Genomic DNA, 20,069 nt, shown 5'->3' with positions numbered 1-20,069 from the left:
TATTAGCTCGATTCCAGGTGTGACTCCTTTAGTTCCTTTACCTGTTTTTAAGCCACAGTCTCATTGTTTGTCAGGTATACTTGCTTATGCGTAGAGCTCCTGTTGTAACTATTCTCTGGGTTTGCAGTATTAAAGAGTGTTAGCTGATTAAGTGTCGCCAGAGGCAAAAGCGGCAAGGAACCAAAACCCCATTTGTGACAGAAAAAAACCCTAGCATTTAGAGATTCGGTATGGTTTTAGCTAAGGCTTTTGTTGTAAACTGGCCTTAACTTTTGATACTGCCATGTGAAACATGGATCCTACTTCCCATTGAAGACTTTTATTACACATGTTTAGTAAATGTCTAAACAGGGTAAATGATCTGTTTTTAAAAAATGGCCACAGTTTAACTACAGTGAAGTCAAAATTTTATAATGTTTACATATAAGTTGCGTAAAAAAAACTAAAACATTGCCAGATTAAAAAATGGCCAGGTTTTGAAGCTTCAGCAAACTGTCCAGGTTTGCTCCTGTTTCACCAGTGAGGCGTACACCTGTAGCAGTTTTTTGTAAGAAAATTATTTATTTGCCAACATTTACCACATATTGTATTAACTTGCGTAAAGGCAAAAAATGCACACGTGGTTGGTATCTCTTCTTCTTGGCTGGTGTTCGTTTTAATGTCTAATCTTATTTTTATTATCTTTGTTTTAGAATAGTGCTGCATTAATTGATCTACAAATATGGTTAAAGAATTACTCTTTGCTAGTTAATGATTAAATATAAATATAAATATAAATATAGAGACATTTAGAGATCGCTCATTTGGGCATTTTAGTGTCTCCTCTCTTTGTGAACGCACCCTGGACATGTGAGTGTTTTCATATTATTAAGTAATGGAATTTTTTATTTATTACAATATATTTTGTTTTGGATCACCTCTGAAGTGAATAGAGTTTATCAGTATATTGGTATATATATATATATATATATATATATATATATATATATATATATATATATATATATATATATATATATATATCTCTGAAGACCCATGTGTTAGATTAGACACCAGTTCAAAAAAAAATAACTTAATCATAATTTTTTTTACCTCTTTCTTGGCTCGTAGTTCATCATGACAGCAGATGGTAACCCAGACAGGTTCACTGAGCCCAGACCAATGGAATATGGAGGTCACAATCAGAAAACGCCTCAAACTAAATGTTGTTCTCCAACTCTGAAGGCAAGAGACATCGTCTTTTAGAATCTAAGCATAACTAAACTAGTATTAGCTAATAATGTGTTTAAATGGTGAAAAATAATGGCTATAGCTAAACATTTCTGACAAATACTACGGTAATTTCTGAGGTAACCATAACAACAAGACTATAAAACACTGACTACTCATCTGCTATTAAACACTAACCTCTCTTCTTCCCTTGTGTCTGCAAAGATCTTTATTGGTTTACTTGCCTTCTGTTATTTCACAAAAACTCTAACGGGGGCTTACACCAAAAGTACCATCACTCAGATTGAGAGGCGGTTTGAGATCTCAAGCTCTAAGGTTGGCACCATCGATAGCAGCTTTGAAATGGGTGAGTGGTGATGTGTTGAGCTCCAGTGAGAAATGAGGGATGGGGTTCAGCCATTAGATGAGCACTTATACCAGTGAGTCACACCATTGATGCTGTAATGTGATGGAAAGGCTATTCATACTTTAAAAATGGGATAGCTGATTGATGGTATGCTGTAAAACAACATCTAACTTGTTAAATAACATAACATTTGCTTGCAGGTAATCTGTTGGTCATTACTTTTGTCAGCTACTTTGGCGCTAAGTTTCACCGACCAAAGATCATTGGATCAGGGGTCCTGTTGATGGGTGTAGGGACACTGTTAATGGCTTTACCTCACTTCATCATGAGCCGGTGAGTGCATTTATCAGTCAAAGACAAACTGGGCGCCCCCACAATGATGAATAGGAAAGATTTAAGCATCTAACTTAAAACACATACGCAAAGCTTAGAAAGTTCTTTGTGTATTTATTCAACATTTAGCAGGTTGTCAAGAAAAGTTAATGCTTGATGTTTCAATAAATACATATATATATATGTAGATGCTGTAGACCATCATGATAGTTTTATAACCCTGGCATTTTTGCTATATGCCACCCAAAGTTAAGTTTATATTTTTAGCCAATAAGTAAAGCTGATGTGTGTTTTTTTTCCGGACAGATATAAGTATGATACAGCTGCCACCCACATTAATGATCCTTATAATGTCACAGTGAGCTCCACATGCTCATCGGACCACAAGAATCCCGTTCAACAGCTTGATTCTGGTAATATGTGGTGATATGTGAGAAATCATGTGGGCTATTTTAATTGTAAAATGCAGTAAAATACTTCACAGAACACGCTATATGTGTTGCATAGGGTGTCTAAAAGGGGAAGCGGAAAGCTCACCCATGTGGGTCATTTTACTGTTTGGAAATATTTTGCGTGGCATTGGGGAAGCAAGCATCGGCCCTCTGGGAATGTCATTCATAGACGATTATGCACATCCAGAAAACTCGGCTTTTTATATTGGTGAGAAATCTATTTATTTTTTAAATCTCAAATCAAACTATGTCTTTCATGTAATTTAATCCTTTTTGTTATCTTTTTCTGTTCTTTAGGCTGTCTGCAGACACTAGGAGTGATTGGGCCAATTTTCGGTTACTCGCTTGGATCTTTTTGTGCTAGTCTTTATGTGGACATTGGCTTAGCAAACCAAGGTGAGTTAAAATTTGCATAATGGCAAACCAAAATTGGTATGCACACACCTTATTAGTCACTTATTAAAAAAGTATCAAAAATAACTACAAAACTTGAACAAGAGAGTAGACCGCTCTGGTAGCTTTGGGAAAACAGTATTCTCTGGGAAGTCAGGAGGTCATGAAGCTGGTGGGACTCGGCTGGAATAGGATGGAACCCTTGAGTTGTCAATGGATAAGAACTGGTGGAATAGTTCAGCTTTGTGTTTTTGTGGTCGAAACTGATGGTTCAGTTGAACTTCTTTTTACCAGAAAGAATATCCCACAAGCCACCACATGGTTAGAAAGGGAACTTAGGAAAGATCTCACTGACAAAACAGAAGGGAAGATGGTTGGTTTCAGAGAAAGAGATAGCCAGGACAAAGATCAGGAACCTATGAGTTTGAGAAGAGAGTTTAGATCCTGCTTCATGTTAAAGGCCTCATCTTGACACAGTTTGATGCTAAACACATGTGCAGTTGGGCTTATTAATTATTGCAAATCATGGATAATAAAGAGGTATGTATGATAACAAATAAAACCCTGAATGAACTAATGGGGTTAGTGGGCATTACGGGAGCCATACATACAGACCACAGATGAACATAAAGAGTCTCTTTCCAAAAATCAATACTAAGATGAAAAGAAAGTAAATAACACTACTAAGAGTAGAAAGTTTCATTTGTTCTTTTTCATCTGATTCTAACTCTGGTAAGTATACATGTTGTTCATGATAGCAGATGTGACTGAATAAATGTGTGAGTGATCTGTAGTTAGAAAGTGGGAGAAGCGTGGAAGGCTTAATAAATAACAGATATATAGTTTATTACTATTTATTACTATTTTCTTCTCATTATTAGAGAGTGTGACCATCACCCCTCAGGACTCTCGCTGGGTTGGGGCCTGGTGGTTGGGTTATGTGCTTTCTGGGCTGTTGACCCTTCTTGCTGCTTTGCCTCTCTGGTTCCTGCCAAGAGCTCTACCTGAATACCCCCAAACCTCTAAACTAGACCACCCCTCAAACCAACACAAACACACGCTCAGCATTACAGAGATAGCCAAAGGTATGTCGACCATACTCTGACCTCAAGTGTTAGATACATTTAGGATTTGGGACTAAATAAATGTCTTGTATAGTGTAGGAGTTGTATAGACTACTCTGATACATGTATAGACTGTATAGACTACTCAGATTTTTGTGACATTTTTTTTACAATTATATAATTATATTTTCCCAAAAGTGTCCAAAAGATTCTCCATCAGTTAAAATGTTGTATATCGCAGATCAAAAGAGTATAAACATACTTTATAAAATATAAGCATACAAATTTATGAAAATATAAAAATATTTTCCACACACACACACACATAAAATTTTAATATATCAATGATTCTTGTTTTCTAGATTTTGGACCATCTCTAAAAAGTCTGTTTACCAGTGGGATTTATCTCCTATACATGGTTTTCAATGTGTTGGCATTCAATGCCTTTACCATTTTCATAACATACTCGCCAAAGTATTTGGAGCAGCAGTTTGGACAAAGCGCATCTAAGACCAATTTTCTCATAGGTAACAGCAATTATTTTATTTTGTTTTATTTTACATTATTGCTATTTACACATGTATGCTTGTATGTACAGGAGTAATGTTTATTCCGTCAGCGGCTCTGGGTATGTTCTTAAGCGGTTGGATCATGAAGAGGTTTAAACTGGATCTGTTGGGAGCTTCAAAACTGTTGTTCTTCTCCTTTGTAATCTCATTGATTTTCAGCATACCATACTTTGCTCTCAGCTGTGAAATCACAGATGTCGCTGGGGTCACAGTGCCCTATCAAAGGTATTTTTTTATTACTAATTATTTTCATTATATAAATCTCATTGCATCGTAGAAAACATACACTTTCTATCCATTTAATCTGTCCATTTTCCAAATTGTTTTCCTACTTAGGGTTATAAGAGAGTGAACAAGATGACATATGTGTCCAAAATGTGTCCAAGACAAGGAATAATCCAAAAATCAAAATACAGATAATACAGGCAATGAACTAGACTAGACTATGAACTTAAATAAGGAAACATGGAAGTGCTCTGTACTGTAGCTGTATTTGTCACTATAGGAGAATGACAAATGCTAGACAATACTACGTGATTAGTGAATGGTCTGATTGGGTGTTAAATAGAGTGTGTGTGAGTGTTTTTTACAGCTGGTGAGTCCAGTCAGTGTACGTAAGGTGTGTGACTGGTTACAGCTGCAGTCCAGGGTGACAGTCTACAGTCTGTGTAGTGTGAGAGTCCATGTGGTGAATAATGACACACGGAAGTTCAAAGACCGGATTTGTGACATATAGGCTATAGGCTATAATAAAATAAATTGTTGATTCGGCAGATCTGTTGAAGTTCAAGATGTAAGCATACTCACTTCATGCAATGCTGACTGTGGGTGTCCTGACTTCCAATGGGATCCAGTGTGTGGACAAAATGGAGTGACCTACATCTCTCCATGCCATGCTGGCTGCAAGTCCACTCTGGGTGCAGGACAGAATATGGTGAACAACTACTTTTAACTTCTGACCACAGATTCTTTGTCACATGTTTGTATTACTAACTTACTTACACGTCTTCGTCAGACATTCCACGGCTGTACATGTATCCAGAGCTGGGGACTGACTTCTGGGAACTCCTCAGCCGTGCTCGGACAGTGTCCACGAGAGACTAGCTGCACTACAATGTTCTACATCTTTCTGGCACTGATGTCCCTCGCCTTCTTCGTGTACTGTCTGGGCACCGTTCCCTTCTTCCTCATTTCACTGAGGTTCTGTTTCACTTGTTTCCATCGCATTTTAATGCAGTTGCTACATATATTCATTGGCATTTATTGTATTTGATTCAGTTTCACACATTCTACAACATTTAAAGAAATCAAAATTTAATATATTTATTTTGTCCAAGCACATGGCTGTTTTTGTGGTAAGCAGTTCATCCTTTCAAGTCAGTCCACACAAATGCCTTTGTAATGTTTAATCCAAATATATAAAAAAAAAGCTCTTTAATTTATCATTTCTCTCAGAAGTTCTGGTTCATGCAAACGTTAATGTCTAGAAAAACATAAAACGAACAAACAAGCTGTGAGTCGATTAATTAAAAGACTCAAGGTTAGCAACCCTATTGGGCTAGAACTGAATACATAGATTTTTTTTGTCATATTTTTCATGTTGTATGATATATGTTCTTGCAGGATTGTGGATCCGTCTCTGAAGGCTCTCTCGGTGGGTGTATTTACGCTAGTTTTAAGACTTTTTGGTAAGTTTATGTTTGGAATTAAATGTTACGAAAAAAGTAAAAATTATTTCAAACATTCTTATATTTTTCTTGTCTTATACACACATTAAGCGACAGAGTTGTTTTTTAATGCCATTTCCCTCTTTTAAAGGTGGTATTCCTGCTTCCATTTGCTTTGGTGCTCTGATTGACTTGACCTGCCTGAAATGGGGCCAGAAGAAATGCGGTGGAAGCGGTGCATGCAGAATATACGACACTGAAACTTTCAGGTGAGCAGATCTGGCAGGATTGTTCTATGTTGTCCTGATATGAATACACAGAAACCCTAATAAATGTGTAATAAACTATAATTCTTCTCCATCAGGTACCTATTTCTGGGACTGATCGGCTCTCTTAAGATAATTAGCTGTACTATGTTATGGATTTTCATTTTAAAGATTAAAAAGAACGTACAGAAAGACAAGCAAATATCCAAGGACAACGAACTCCACTATACTGCGCTACGTGATCCAGAACAGGACAATTTCTAAAATAATTTATAATAATTTTCTTTTGTTCCTGTTTTTTTTTCCATTTTTTTTATTTCTGTCACCAGGTGCCTGAGTATCATCTATTCCATTTATCTGGTGTTCCACTTCCTTCAAAGTTATTTATGGTGATTTCTCACCAGTGCACGAATGTTGTACATGTAAATTTAAGTAGTTTTCACTTGGTTACTTACTGTGTTACCTTGATTAATATTCATAATAAAACATATTTAATTTTATAATGCATTACTGTGATCGGTGTCATGAATCAAAAAATGACCAAAAGTCACCTTGATACTCTATTTGTGGGTGTTTTAAATTTTGTATACTCATGTGAAACTGATATTTTTCACAAAAATTTGTTGTGAAACATACTGTGCAACGGTATAAGAAAAAGGCAAACGCTGCGCAGTTGCAAGTTCTAATAAATTATATAAATGTACAAACAGTACCTCGCGCATTGATAAAATGTACCGAAGTAAGTATTAATCAATTGTAGGTGTGATGATAAAGATTAAATTATATTGCTTTTTCTTTTTCTCTGCATCTTTGCAAAACTCAAACACAATCGCAATTCCTTTTGCATTTGAGTTCCTTGTGTCTACATCGATGCTGTCAATCAAAGTGAGGGGGGCGGGACAATACTAGGGGCGTTTGTATTGGGAGGTGAAAATAGTCTGGAAAATCATTCTATAAGCTGAAAGAAGATACATATAAAAACTTTATAAATATATTTATCTATTTAATATATTTATATATTTAATCTCACAGCTCCAGAGATTTTGTGAGATTTCTCGTGTTCTACATCTGGAATCTGGATGCAGCACGCCAAACACTATTTAAAGGCAAAATGGTAAAATCTAGGATTTTTTTGTCCTTATGTTTGTGGTCTCTCACATTTGAAAATATTTAATTATATGATACAATTACATAATATAATTATATGATAAAAAAATATTTTAGTGTGCACCCAGTGTATATATATATATATATATATATATATATATATATAGGGCTAATTGCTATAATGCATGCCTCTTTAATTACCAGCCCAAAACCTAAATGTGAACATTTGGAACTCCTTTTGAATGTGTTCTGTAAAAAGAAGTGCATAGGCTACATATTTAAAAACAACGTGAGGGTGAGGAAATGTTGACAGGATTTTAATTTTGCGCTTTATTGAGTTTCATTATAGCTGGAAACCATTGTTGTCGTGTGTACGTATAACAGCCACTCCTAACACAACAATATAGCTTTCAGTTATTACCACAGGTATTTAGGACAGTCTAGGAATGTTATATTCAGTCCATGCGCCTTTTCCTGATCGAAAATGACAGACATGACCTTGAATGACTCATCAGTGAGAGTCGTCGAGGTAATGAAGAGGATGGGTTCACCATCGCAAGTACCCATTTCATTAGCAAAGAGGTCACGGTCCTATTAGCGTTTTTGGGTAACATTTCACTGAGCGGATAGAGTAGGGTCAAAGTTGATAAACACTTTGGATTTAATTGTCACATGGAGGAGCAATGTGAGCAACTGTGAGTGGGACCCTTGCGAAAAATATAGCGTACTGGCAAATCTCTCTTGTGAGCTATTCAACAGTATCGTTCTACAAACAAATTCCCCAAGGCACATGAATAGAAATAGGAAAATAAAAGTGTTGTGTTCGCCTGAAGTAGTGTAAAGGGCTTTAAACCTCTGGCAATTATTTACAGGAAATCGTGAGAAAAATGTATAAAATATATAAAATATTGACAGCAAGTTTTTTGCCAGGGCACATGAATTGTGCATGTGAATGCACACACAAGCCACCGGTACATGTGCAGTCGATTACGTATTTCACCAAGTATTCAGGTTTGTTGTGGCGTTGTGCAGTTTTGCTGGTTAAAGTTTGTTAAATGCTGTTAATGTGTCATTCTTCCAACTTACGTAATTGTTGTTGTTATATCATGTCTGTCTAAAGTTTTTTGCTGTGTGTTTACATTTATAGCATTATAAAAGTCAGGGGTCTCCAAGACTGCTCCTGGAAAGCATTAAGCTAATTCACACGTAACCTTGAAATGAACAAAAAGTACACCAACAAATAACACAGAGTATGTGACATGTCCAAATGGAGTAAGGGAAGGAGATTATGGAGATTACGCAGTGAATGGTTTGTTAACAGTGACAATTGTGCCTTAAAATAAAGTGTGATCAAAAACTCCTTTTATATGGAAAGATGTTTACTGGTGTGTTTACCTTCGGTTATTTCTATAAATTGCTGACAAGGAGTTATACCAAAAGCACAGTAACTCAGACCGAGAGGCACTCTATTGAGATTCAAAGCTCTTCTGCTGGTATCATCAATGGCAGCTTTGAAATGGGTGAATAGTGATGTGTTGAGCTCCAGTGAAAAATAAGGGCTGAGGTTCACCCATTAGATGAGCTCTTATAACGGTGAGTCACTCCATTGATGCTGTAATGTGACTGTTGATCCTTTAAAAATGGCACAGAGACTGATTATTTATTGTGATTTATTTTATAGTTTTCTGTAAAACTTAATAAATCACATGTTGAACAAAAATATATACACATAATTTACTTGCAGGTAATCGGTTTAGTAATGTACTTTTGCTGCCACCCACACTGAAGATGCAAATATGCTCATCTGACACCCAGAATATTGTTCAACAGCTTGTTTCTGGTAATGCGTGGTTAAATGTGGTATAAGCATGTAGTATATGTTAATTGTGCAGTTCAAAAAATGCATAACAGAGCATTATATATGCTAAAAAGGGAAAATATCACCCATGTGGGTGATCTTGCTTTTGGAAAACATTATACATGGCATCAGGGAAGTCAACATCAGCCCTCTGGGAATCCAATACATAGATGATTATGCAATGCCAGAAATCTCTGCTTTTTACGTTGATGAGAAAATGTATACTCGAAAAATTAATACTCTATCAAATACAGTCTAGATCCCTCTCATGCGTTATTTTGTAAAAGATATGAGATGGACTGCTGAAGCAGCAGTAGGTAGTTTATGTAGTCTGTCAGTCATTATGAGTTATGTTGTGACGACAGAATGGGGTCTTGCTTGGAGCCCTGATTCGCTCTGATTAAGAGAAATCGTCAACGAAATTTGGCAAGTGGTTAACTAATCCTGAGCCACTACCCATCACATGGGTATAAATGGGCGATAGGTCTAACCACTCATCAGACTCTTGGGTGTCATCATTGCCTGACTTCCAACAACTGCCACAGTACTTTGATCTCATCTCTCTATCCTCCAAGGTGGAGAGGCACCTTCTGCTGCCACCCATCCTGGTTGGCACTTTGTTTGATCTGAGGGTTACAGTGAGAGCTTCTTCATTGGTCTTAACCCCATGGACCTCTCACTCTTCTTGCAGCGGCTGTCCCATTCAGCTGCGGCCAGAGACACGTGTCTCTCAGGGGACTTGGGCTGTTTTACTGTGGTGAGCTAGATCGCAATGTCTTCTGGGCCTCCCAGAATCACTGCCCATCGCCACACACCCCTAAGCACATCTGTGGTTCCTATGTTACTGCTTGTGTGGAGTTTGGGAGCTTGGTTTGCGCTCCCCAGCATGTCACAGTGGGTCATCTGGACAATCCAACTCGGCTATGTGATTTAGTTACCTCACAGGTTCAGCGGTGTCCTCAAGACTTTGGTGGCAGTCCCATATGCCCCTGTCTTGTGGTGAGCAGATTGCTGTCCTCCTGTCAAAGAATGCTACAGAGCCGCGTTCTCCAGCCGAAATGGAAATAGGGTTATACAGCCCTTACTTCTTTGTGCCTGAGAAAGACAGTGGTTTTCAACCGATCCATGTTTTGAATCGAGCTTTTCACAAGCTCCCATTCAAGATGCTCGCGCAGAAGCACAGTACAAAATGCATCCAGCCCTAGGATTAGTTTGCAGCGATCAACCTGAAGGACGCATACTTCCATGTCTCAATTCTTCCTCGACACAAAACGAATCAGAGCAGAGAATGAATGCAAAGAATCTTTTTTCTCTGTGTGGAATTAGATTCAGTAAGTTCTTCTTTCAGTCAGTGCTGAACTGCCTGAGTTCCCTCAGAGGTCACCCCTAGTGCTCTCCTGGGACCTCTTTGTCTTTGGCTTCAAAGGGGTCCCATTGTATCTGCTCCTGTCTGTTCCTATCTCTTGTCCTGTTTATTTCATCAAGAGGGTCAGGGACCTTAAAGCATTTTTGGTGAGTGAAAAGTGCCTTGTGGTTGGGCCAGCATACTCTCATGTTGTCTGGGGCCCCAGGCCTGATATGTGCCCAAGGTTCCCAACACACCTTTCCACAACCAGGTGGTGAACCTGCAAGCACTGCCCCCAAAGGAGGTGGATCCAGCCTTGGAGTTGCTGTGTAACGGAGCACTTGGCAGAGAAATCTGACACCAGGCCTTGTACTGGTGTTGCTTGCTCAGGTCTCTGGTCAGCTGCTGTACTTGGCAAGGTGTCCATCTGGCTGATTCCCTATGGCTAATCCCAAATGTGGATTTTCCATGGTAATGTTTCCCTCTTGGTAAACCCGTGTCTTCTCTTTGAATGTCTACACTTCATAATGTCTTGGACACTTTTGGCCCAACAATGGAAACGCGGCTATACATGCCTTACTTAAAGGTACATAGCCCTGAATGGCAGGCCAGCCTGTGGACTCTGGGGAGCCATTGCTGCCAAATGACCAGATGGACAATTGATCAGGTGGTCACTTATAAATCAATCGGTTTTCATTACTGCCTATTAATTAGGTTATACCCTACTTTGGGCCTAAGGCAGTTCTACAGAGTTTGAATATGGGAATTCATATTGAAACAGGATGTTGAGACAGTATTTTGTGGGTTTTAAAGTATTACGATATAAATAATCATCTCCAATGTTCAAGAATCCCAACAATGAAGTTAAATCCAGCGGTGCAGAATCATTATTTATTGACAACGCTTTAAAATTATATATCTTTCCTTCCCTTTACTTGTACTTCTTTTTACTTTCAAGCATCTGTACTTTGACATTTTCTTAAAACAAACAAGCAAACAAACAAAAACAAGTAAAAGTAATTCAAATATGTACTTGAGTACAAAAAAGTACTGAATTTTCAAGTATTAAGCATTAAAGGTAAAACAAACAACAACCTTTGATTTTGAAATAAAAATTATGATATTATGCTTTGGAATTTAATGATTTTCAAATAAAACACTTTAATAAACTACAGATACTTTTTTAATTTACTTGAGTAAAGTAAAAATGCTTCACTACTGTCCACCTCTAGTATTTTTTTATTCCCTAAATATACCCTTCACAAACATTACTGAAATTACATTAACCCAAAGATTGTCTCAAAAGTACAAGGGTTTTGAATACTGTACATATGCCCCTAAACACAAACATTATCTTGTTTTCTTTTTTCTCCCCGTTAGTTATTAAGAAACGGATGCTTTCTAACACATGGTGGCAGTATGTTCCAAAAATTATATAAAATAAATATGTGGTACATATGTTATCGAATGTGCGTAGAGTAAATGCATTTAATTGGTTTAATAATATGTAATATAGTTTAAATATGCTTCTAAAAAACTATTAGTCTACAGTTTATAGTCCTTAGCATCATGATTTTAGACAATAGTGTGTGTTATGTTTGCAAGCTTTTGCTTGTCACCTATACTGTAGACTAACCGCATTATTTGTAATAAGGCCAAAATAATCGTCAAACTCATACATAGCATCTAATTTTTGGTTGGAACAATCTAAGTAACATTTATTACGTTAGTTCCCCACCTTTTCCATTCTGCTACAACACAGGATGATTTGATGTGTGATACATTTCAGTTCCCGTGGATGTTGATGGCTACTTTTTGGTCTCTGATTCAGAATGAGTCATTGCTAGGAAGGAAAGGAAAAGTTTATAGAGATTCTAGCACTTTTGAACGGAAAAAATATAAATAAATAAAAGACAAAGAAGGCCCGACCCAAGGAGATCTATAACATTTTAAAGAAGTTTCCAGCTACAGCATTGATTTTATCCAGAAACCAAATAAGCCAAATGTGCTCATGAATGTAAAAAGTGCTTTTCCCCCCCATTGAAAGGCTTCACTCAAAGTCATTTGAAACGTGACGCGAAGGCAGTCGATAATGATATCCGCAACAAACGTCATAATGAGCGTCAACACCGCTTTTGACCCTCGCTGTGAGTTTGAAATCTTCAAGCTAACCCCCCTCTCGATCTCTATTGGAAATGGAGGGCTATATTTGGAGGAGTGCGATGATGTCACAAGTGGTTGAGGATAGGAGCCTATAACAGAGAGGATGGAGCGAGTGTGTGAGTGTTTGTGTGAAAAACAGAGACAACGCCGGCACCTTCAGGAGCTGCTGTCCACCGCTGGAAGTGAGTACTCTTACCTTTTCAACAAAACATCGAAAAAAAAAATGATCACCGTTCGACTCAGCCTTATTTTATTAGAGTATGCGTTTAGTTTTAAAACTTTAATAATAATAATAATTGTTATTTAATATTATTGATGTTCAGTGTTGGCAAATGTAAAATAAAACCACATTTTGTCTACTATAATATTGAGCTTTGCTGATGGAATGTGGAAGTACGAAATACCAAAAATATACAAAAAATAATAACGCTAATGCTTTTTTTTTTCTTTTTCATTGCACAGGAACAAATACAAGTATTTCTGTCTGCCATGCATCATCTGAAGCTGCCCTCCCAGATCCTGATCTTCCTTGTGATGCTGCAATGTGTTGCCACAGTCCCTTACAACAGGCAAGTCTTTTCACTCAATGTAAAAAGTACAATTTTCCTTGTTAGTTTTTATTTTTATTATTACTATCGCTGATCTATTTTAGGATTCTCCTAATCTGTTTCTTAAAACTAAGAATTCCTAATTAGCATAACCTAATGTAGTTAGGTTGATTTTGACGAATTAAATAATATTTTTTTATTTAGAATTAGTTCATTCAAAGGTTAACACTTTATAGAATTCAAATATTAAATATGAACTCTGTGATTGTAGATTTCAGGTTCACTGAAAACAATGGTAATTTATAAACTGTAACATTTAACTTAACTGTTTTCATTAAAGTCAAAATATGATTTAATATAACTGATTTAATCAAACACATTTTCATTCCAATTTTTAGACATTTAGACTATTTAGGCATAAAAATGGGAAGAAAAAAAATCATAATTTGAACATTCTACCATGATTTTAAGCTTATGCCTTAAGAACATGATAATGCATAATTATTGCTGCGTGCATTCGTGTCAATATGTCTCATTAAAACATAAAACATTTCTTTCTTTATTATATTCAGTAAGTGGATCTAAACCTTTTATCAATGTTGTCCAAATCCTAAAATGGAAATGCATTTTTGCCTTTTTTTATTAACTTTTTTGATCCACTGTGTATATTTTTTATGTTTTTTTTATTTTTTATTATTGACCCCATAAGCCAAAAATGTAATACCGGCACATCCATAATTCATATTCAATTTTATTTGCGATCTAGATGAACTATAATCTATATAATACTAAGTAATCCACATACTTCCATTTTGTTTGAAAGAATTCACTATAATTATGGATCATATGAAAGTGTCAAGTACAGTAAATACAATAAAAAGTCCAATTTAAAACTACCACTGACTTTTTTTTGGTATAATTTAACGTATTCGGATTAAGTTAGCCAAATAAAAGTGTAAGTTTAAAGTTAACACGTCAAATAACGGTTTCAGCTCACCTAACAAAAAAGGTTCACGTGAGGCAGTGTCCTTGTAACAAGATGTAACAAGTGTGTAGAAGTGCGTGTAAGTGATATGACCAGCGGGCGCACATGATCCACTTCAGAATATCATCACAGTCAGGGAAAGTGGCACTTCCCAAGCAGCTCTGGATGAAATGGTGCTTCGCGGCCTCTTTCGTCGACAGGTACTCCCTTTTCTCCAACGAAAAGCCGGATGACTCGCAAGAGGTCGCCGGATGGCTGGTTACAGATCTATCTGACAATCCGTCTGCGAGTTTTACGAGGCCACGGCCTCCAAGGGGCCTCACCGCAGTCGACAGGTACTTGTGCGAAGTAGTTGACAATTATGATTCAGAGTTTTAAGATGTCGCCGTTTCGGTAGGTCGTAGTACCATCGAAGTGGAATTGTAATTGCGTTTTAGAGGGTGGAATAAATTAACGTTTTGTCATAAATTGTCAGAAGAAACATCATGTTGGTAACCCACTGCCTGTTTTATTAAAACTGTTTATATTCTAATCAAAAAAAAAAACCATTGAGACCTCTTAAGGTGGCGGCTTTTTGCGCTAAATGCAAATAGCGATGGATTCTATTTGGAGTAAAAATAGCAGCATTTTATAGTGATATGTTATTTACACTAAGCGCAAATAGCTATACATTTTATTAAAATAGCGGGTATAGTAGTACATTATAAAACAGTTGATAACTTACTGAGCGTAAATTTTTATTGTAATTCAATTATTAGGATACACCTACCTTAACCCTACCTGTTACTTTGTCGACGTTTTGATTATTTCATTCATTTGTATTGAAGATGAACGCTTTTCTGATGTGATTTGGAAAGGGAGAAAGTTCGCCAAAAAGCACGTCAAAATTAAAACAACACACGTTTTGTCATCCGCACCACTTGGCTATCAATCGTCTTCTGTAATGTCGACCAGCCCAATCGCGCGGCGGTGGGTGGAGCTAGCGCAAACAGAGCATGCCAACAAGGTCCTTATTGAGTCTTCGAATTTGAATCGGTTGAATTGGCACGATTCCCGCTCTTGCAATGTTTTTTTATGTGACTGACGATCACGACTGATGTTTAAATACGCTCCCGAACTTCCCCACAGCCATCACATGGAAAAGCGGAAGTGCAACACAGCCACCTGCGTGACTCAGAGATTAGCAGACTTTCTCATCCGATCCAGCAACACCATCGGCACCGTCTACGCGCCAACCAACGTAGGAGCCAACACTTACGGGAAGAGAGACTTGCTGCGGTCGCCCATCTATCCGCCCCTATAGTTCAAATGCAAACGCAGCTGAAAATACAGTCAAATAAATGTAATATGTATAATAATAAAGGATATTATTCTGTTCGTTTATTTTATCATTATTATCTATTATCGTTATTATTGTTGTTTTTTTTTCCCAGAGTATAAAAGAGCCAGTGCCTTTTGGTGTAAACAACTGTTTGCAGCATTTTCAGTATTGGATAAATCTTGCATGTCAATAAGGACATATAGTGTTTCGCAGCATGTTATGACGATGGCATACGAATAAAAATGTGTTATAAAAATGACGGGAACAGCAAAGACGAATTTACGCTTTGTTTTCGATTTTTTTTGTTTCCTAATAAAAGAAAGAAAAATATGTTTCTCTCTGCTCGGTGTTATTATAATGTTATTATAGTGTTATTATAATGTTATTATAGTGTTATTATAATTATAAACCCATTGGAGATTTTACGTGGAAAGAATTGCAACGAGAACAAGAAAATAGATGATATATAACCCTCGACAGAAAGTATGCCGACCGTACGACCCGCCTGGCGCCGTCCTCGCTGTGTGTTTTTTTGATGAACACGAATAAGTTAATGCACACCAGCATCAAGTGGTCGCATACATCGATTACAGCCATGAAAACATAGCATAGTTAATTATAGGCCTCTCTGACAGTGACTAGTCCTTACTAAGGACCTCTGCAGTACATATAAAAACACGCGCTATTCATAAAATGGAGGAGGTGCAAAAACACTTCACCAGATCTCACCGTTGAGTTGCCTATTATTAACATACAACCTGTTTATCAGTGCCTATAAAGCACACATTCTGCCTAATTCTACCCAATACCTAAACGTAAGAACTACTTTACTATTGATAAGCCGCCAATAGTTCAGCTATGAGTTTATTGAGGCAAAAGTTTGTGAATTGGACATTAAAACAAAGCGTGACCGGTACACTTTTTTCATTGGCTCTCGCACTTAAACAGAAACTTGCTTCAGCGCAAAGTGAACGATGAAGACCTGGAAACAAACTTTGGCCTTTCAGATTATAAACGGAGACTGGTAACATTTTGGAAGCAAGGCTATCTCCCGTGACCAGTTTGTACCTATTTAATGAGGTGGCTAATTCGCACAACCTTACGATTTTTGGCGGCGGGTAGGTTTCGGTGGTTCGGTGTAAGTCATTCGTATGAGCATGCGCATTCTCCGGGATCTCGAATCGTGACGCAGATAAAAGAGCGTACAAAACGTTAAAACGGAAATTACAAATGTTCGGTTGCCGATAGGGGCGCGCGATCGTTGTGTTTCGGGGATTTGGACGGATGACCCACACGAGCGTTTCGGCTGGAGGACAGGTCTGGAGTCAATCGGAGAAGATATGATTAATATCGTGCTGGTTCTTACAATTAATTGAATACGAGCACCTCCCATTTAATAGATAACAGGAATAAAAAAATCCAGCCGCAACTGTCCAAGAACCTCGGCAGAAAGTTGTTCAATGCTGCTGTTATTTTCTGCATAGCTAAATTATTTCGGTATAATGAAAAGGATGAAATCATTATTAAAATTATAACACTGGCCGATTAGCATCTCGTAGCAGAAAAAAATACGTTTTCCTGTCTTTAAATGAATCAGTCCCTGGATGAAATGTATTGTGTATATAATTTTTATTGTGACTTTAAAATGATGAGGAGGAAATCGTTTTGTTGTTTTTTTTGAAATCCAACTTTTATTAGAGTAAGTTGGTGTGTCGCAGCGTACTTTAAGCACTGCGCATGCATAAAAGCAATTTCAAGAATAATTCTGAGAGAATATAGTATTTCTTATGCAGCTGAATTTTTTTTAATGAAATTTTTTAAAAAGTGGCAAACGAGAATGTCTCGTCTTTAGACTCCTGTTTCAATTTAAAGCTATATTTTGACCAACTAAAAGAAGAAGAAGAAGAATAAAAAAAACCTCTGCCATCATCAGGTACTTTCATTTTGTCCGCGTGTTTCAGCTGTCAATCACGCGAAAATATTCGACTCGTTTTTCCTCTCCTCTCTGACTGCGAGCATCCGCCGCATGTTCTAATGTGGTTTTTCAAATAAAAAGATGTTATAGAGCCAGAAATAGATGTGATATATAAATGTGCAGGGGCCAGCGCATGAATCATAATGCCATTTCACGTAATGACGGGAACGAGATGCGAGGCCTGATGAAAGTTATGGACAAAAATTTTCACAAGGTCCTTTTCATTTTCACGAGACTGACATCTGCAATGATAAAGTTTTGTAGTGATTTACTAGCATATGTGTCATTAAAATAATATATTTTAAGCTAACAATCTATATATTATATATATTACACAACGCTGCGGACTCCATATTATATCCTCTGAAAATATACATCCTAATTATCCTGACGTTGTACAAAACATGTTTTTACCCTGGCGTGACATCACTTCTGCTCCGATCTAAGCGTATCAAACGGCCAGAGTGTGTCCTGCATTAATATGACAGGAAATGATAGGATTGGCTGCGGTCGCAGATAATTCGGCGGCTGATATATCTGTCACAATGACGTAGGTGTCCACGAAGAGGTTAAAGGCTACGGTCGCTGCTCACTGCAGTTAATACGGCTGACATACAGAGCCATCAGATCCATTACATACAAAGACTAGACAGGGAAGAGAGGATGGCTCGAGTTCGAGTGTGACTCACTGCATGTGCATAATTAACTGGTACTTTTAATTAGTGCAATGGAAAGTTAGTTAATAGTGTGCTATTTTGAGGTTTCATATCTCATGCATGACTATTTATTTATTTTATTTATTTATAAAAAAATATATATATATATATATATATATATATATATATATATATTATATATATTATATATATTTTTTTTTTTTTTTTTTTTTTTTTGGTCAATGAACACCAAATGCAGGTTCAATCAATATACTACTAGAAAAAAATTCAAGTCCTTTATATGCTATATTAGTTAACTGCATGGTTTAAAATGCGTTTTAACTTAATATGTAATTTTACATAAATGCAAAATATACTTTTAAAAAAAGTGTACTTCAACGTGTTATCAAACAATTTAGTTTCAGGACCAATTGTCACCAATAACTAACTGTTAACTATTATTATTATTATTATCGTTCATTATTAAGGTAGTGTGCTAGATTAAAGCATCTAAAAGATGGTTATGCAGAATAACCGGTCCTCAAACTACAATATTACCCATAAAAGAGTCATGAAAGTATACGCATATTGCGCAGAACGGTTTCCCCATTTCCCCCCTTTTCCTGAAAAGTGTTTCTTTAGCTGTGGGTGACGTTTCAGTATAAAGTTAGGGAAAATGACACATGCAGTAAGCGCGCTTGAAAGATTGGACATCGGAAGGTCGGCCTAAAGAATCAAACGCAGCACGCCACACATGAGGTTCAATAGGTTAAAGTCACCCAGACATATTTTGAGAAGGGAATACTACCACACGAACCCTCCTGTCCAGTGAACTCAAGCTATCCTCGTGTCCAGGGGCAGCCCTTTTCTGTGTGGGTTGACGTGTCGCATTCGGGGCAATGTTTTAACAGGTCCGCCGGGCATATCAACATTATCAACATATCAACATTATCGCCGTGGATGCGGTAACATAACACTTCTGCGTCCGTGCATGTTATCCTGATATTTTTTTTGCACTTGTTTTGACACATTTGACACTCTTGGTTTATTTTCAGTCCGTGACTCATAAAAGCAACACTCTTCAGACACAAAATCAGAGGACATTACATTTGTACCATTTCATACCGGCTGTAATTACCCGCAGCACTCGAGCGCGTGTGCATCACGGTGCTTTTTTTTTTTTTTTTGCATAATTCGGTTGCGGGCTTTGTAACCAAATATGAATGTATGATGATAAAACATAGGTGATTTATATTCGTGCATTTACTGATGTTTTGAATCACTTGCAAAAATCGAAATTGTAAAAAAGGAGTAGCTTACTGCTTTAAAACGAATATGAAAAATAGATATAATAATGTATAAAATGTATTTATATTTTTACATAAAATAATGTGTGTATATATATATATATATATATATATATATATATATATATATATATATATATATATATATATATATATATATATATATATATAAAACAAATACGTTATAACAGACCAGCACAGATGTTATGTATTAAATATAAATAAAGTGATATTAATAATAATCGAGTTTAATTTCGCTGAGAATAAATTTATCTTCTGACAGACTCCTCCTCCTTTAAATGAAATAATAGCTGTTTTTTAAAAGTATACCATGCAATCCGAATGTAATGCTTTCGGTCGCTTAACTGCATGTTGTTTACATTAAAATGAAAATGTATTTAAATACATCTAATCAATTATAATAGATTTTCAAAGCAAAATAAAAGTATATTAAATGCAATTAGCTTAAATGCCGTTTGCTTTA

The 20,069-nt window shown here is 36.7% G+C and overlaps 2 protein-coding genes across 4 annotated transcripts; both read left to right on the top strand.

Moving 5' to 3' along the window:
• Positions 1-787: 787 nt before the first annotated feature.
• LOC122343399 (solute carrier organic anion transporter family member 1C1-like) lies at positions 788-7,032 on the top strand. Of its 3 annotated transcripts, none has more exons than XR_006250767.1 (15): positions 788-849; positions 1,111-1,224; positions 1,435-1,576; positions 1,777-1,909; positions 2,216-2,322; positions 2,417-2,569; positions 2,659-2,757; positions 3,636-3,839; positions 4,181-4,345; positions 4,417-4,612; positions 5,162-5,321; positions 5,403-5,587; positions 6,011-6,041; positions 6,206-6,323; positions 6,419-6,558. XR_006250767.1 is itself a non-coding variant. In XM_043237836.1 (15 exons), the coding sequence occupies exons 2-15, from the start codon at positions 1,117-1,119 to the stop codon at positions 6,582-6,584; spliced, it is 2,001 nt and encodes a 666-aa protein (XP_043093771.1). In that variant the 5' UTR covers positions 788-849; positions 1,111-1,116; the 3' UTR covers positions 6,585-7,032. The 3 variants fall into 3 exon arrangements, 1 of the variants encoding a protein (XP_043093771.1); XM_043237836.1 differs by having other exon boundaries at positions 6,011-6,075; positions 6,419-7,032; XR_006250766.1 differs by lacking the exon at positions 6,419-6,558 and having other exon boundaries at positions 5,403-6,041.
• A 4,830-nt stretch (positions 7,033-11,862) lies between these two features.
• Positions 11,863-16,278, top strand: LOC122343316 (calcitonin gene-related peptide 2). Its single transcript, XM_043237707.1, has 3 exons — positions 11,863-12,975; positions 13,256-14,661; positions 15,455-16,278. The coding sequence occupies exons 2-3, from the start codon at positions 14,432-14,434 to the stop codon at positions 15,627-15,629; spliced, it is 405 nt and encodes a 134-aa protein (XP_043093642.1). The 5' UTR covers positions 11,863-12,975; positions 13,256-14,431; the 3' UTR covers positions 15,630-16,278.
• Positions 16,279-20,069: the final 3,791 nt, after the last annotated feature.

The sequence above is a fragment of the Puntigrus tetrazona genome, chromosome 4 (genome assembly GCF_018831695.1).
Source record: "Puntigrus tetrazona isolate hp1 chromosome 4, ASM1883169v1, whole genome shotgun sequence".
Classification (NCBI taxonomy): Eukaryota; Metazoa; Chordata; class Actinopteri; order Cypriniformes; family Cyprinidae; genus Puntigrus; species Puntigrus tetrazona.
The sequence above is the reverse complement of the archived record's forward strand: the minus strand, read 5'-3'. Positions and strand labels throughout refer to the sequence as shown.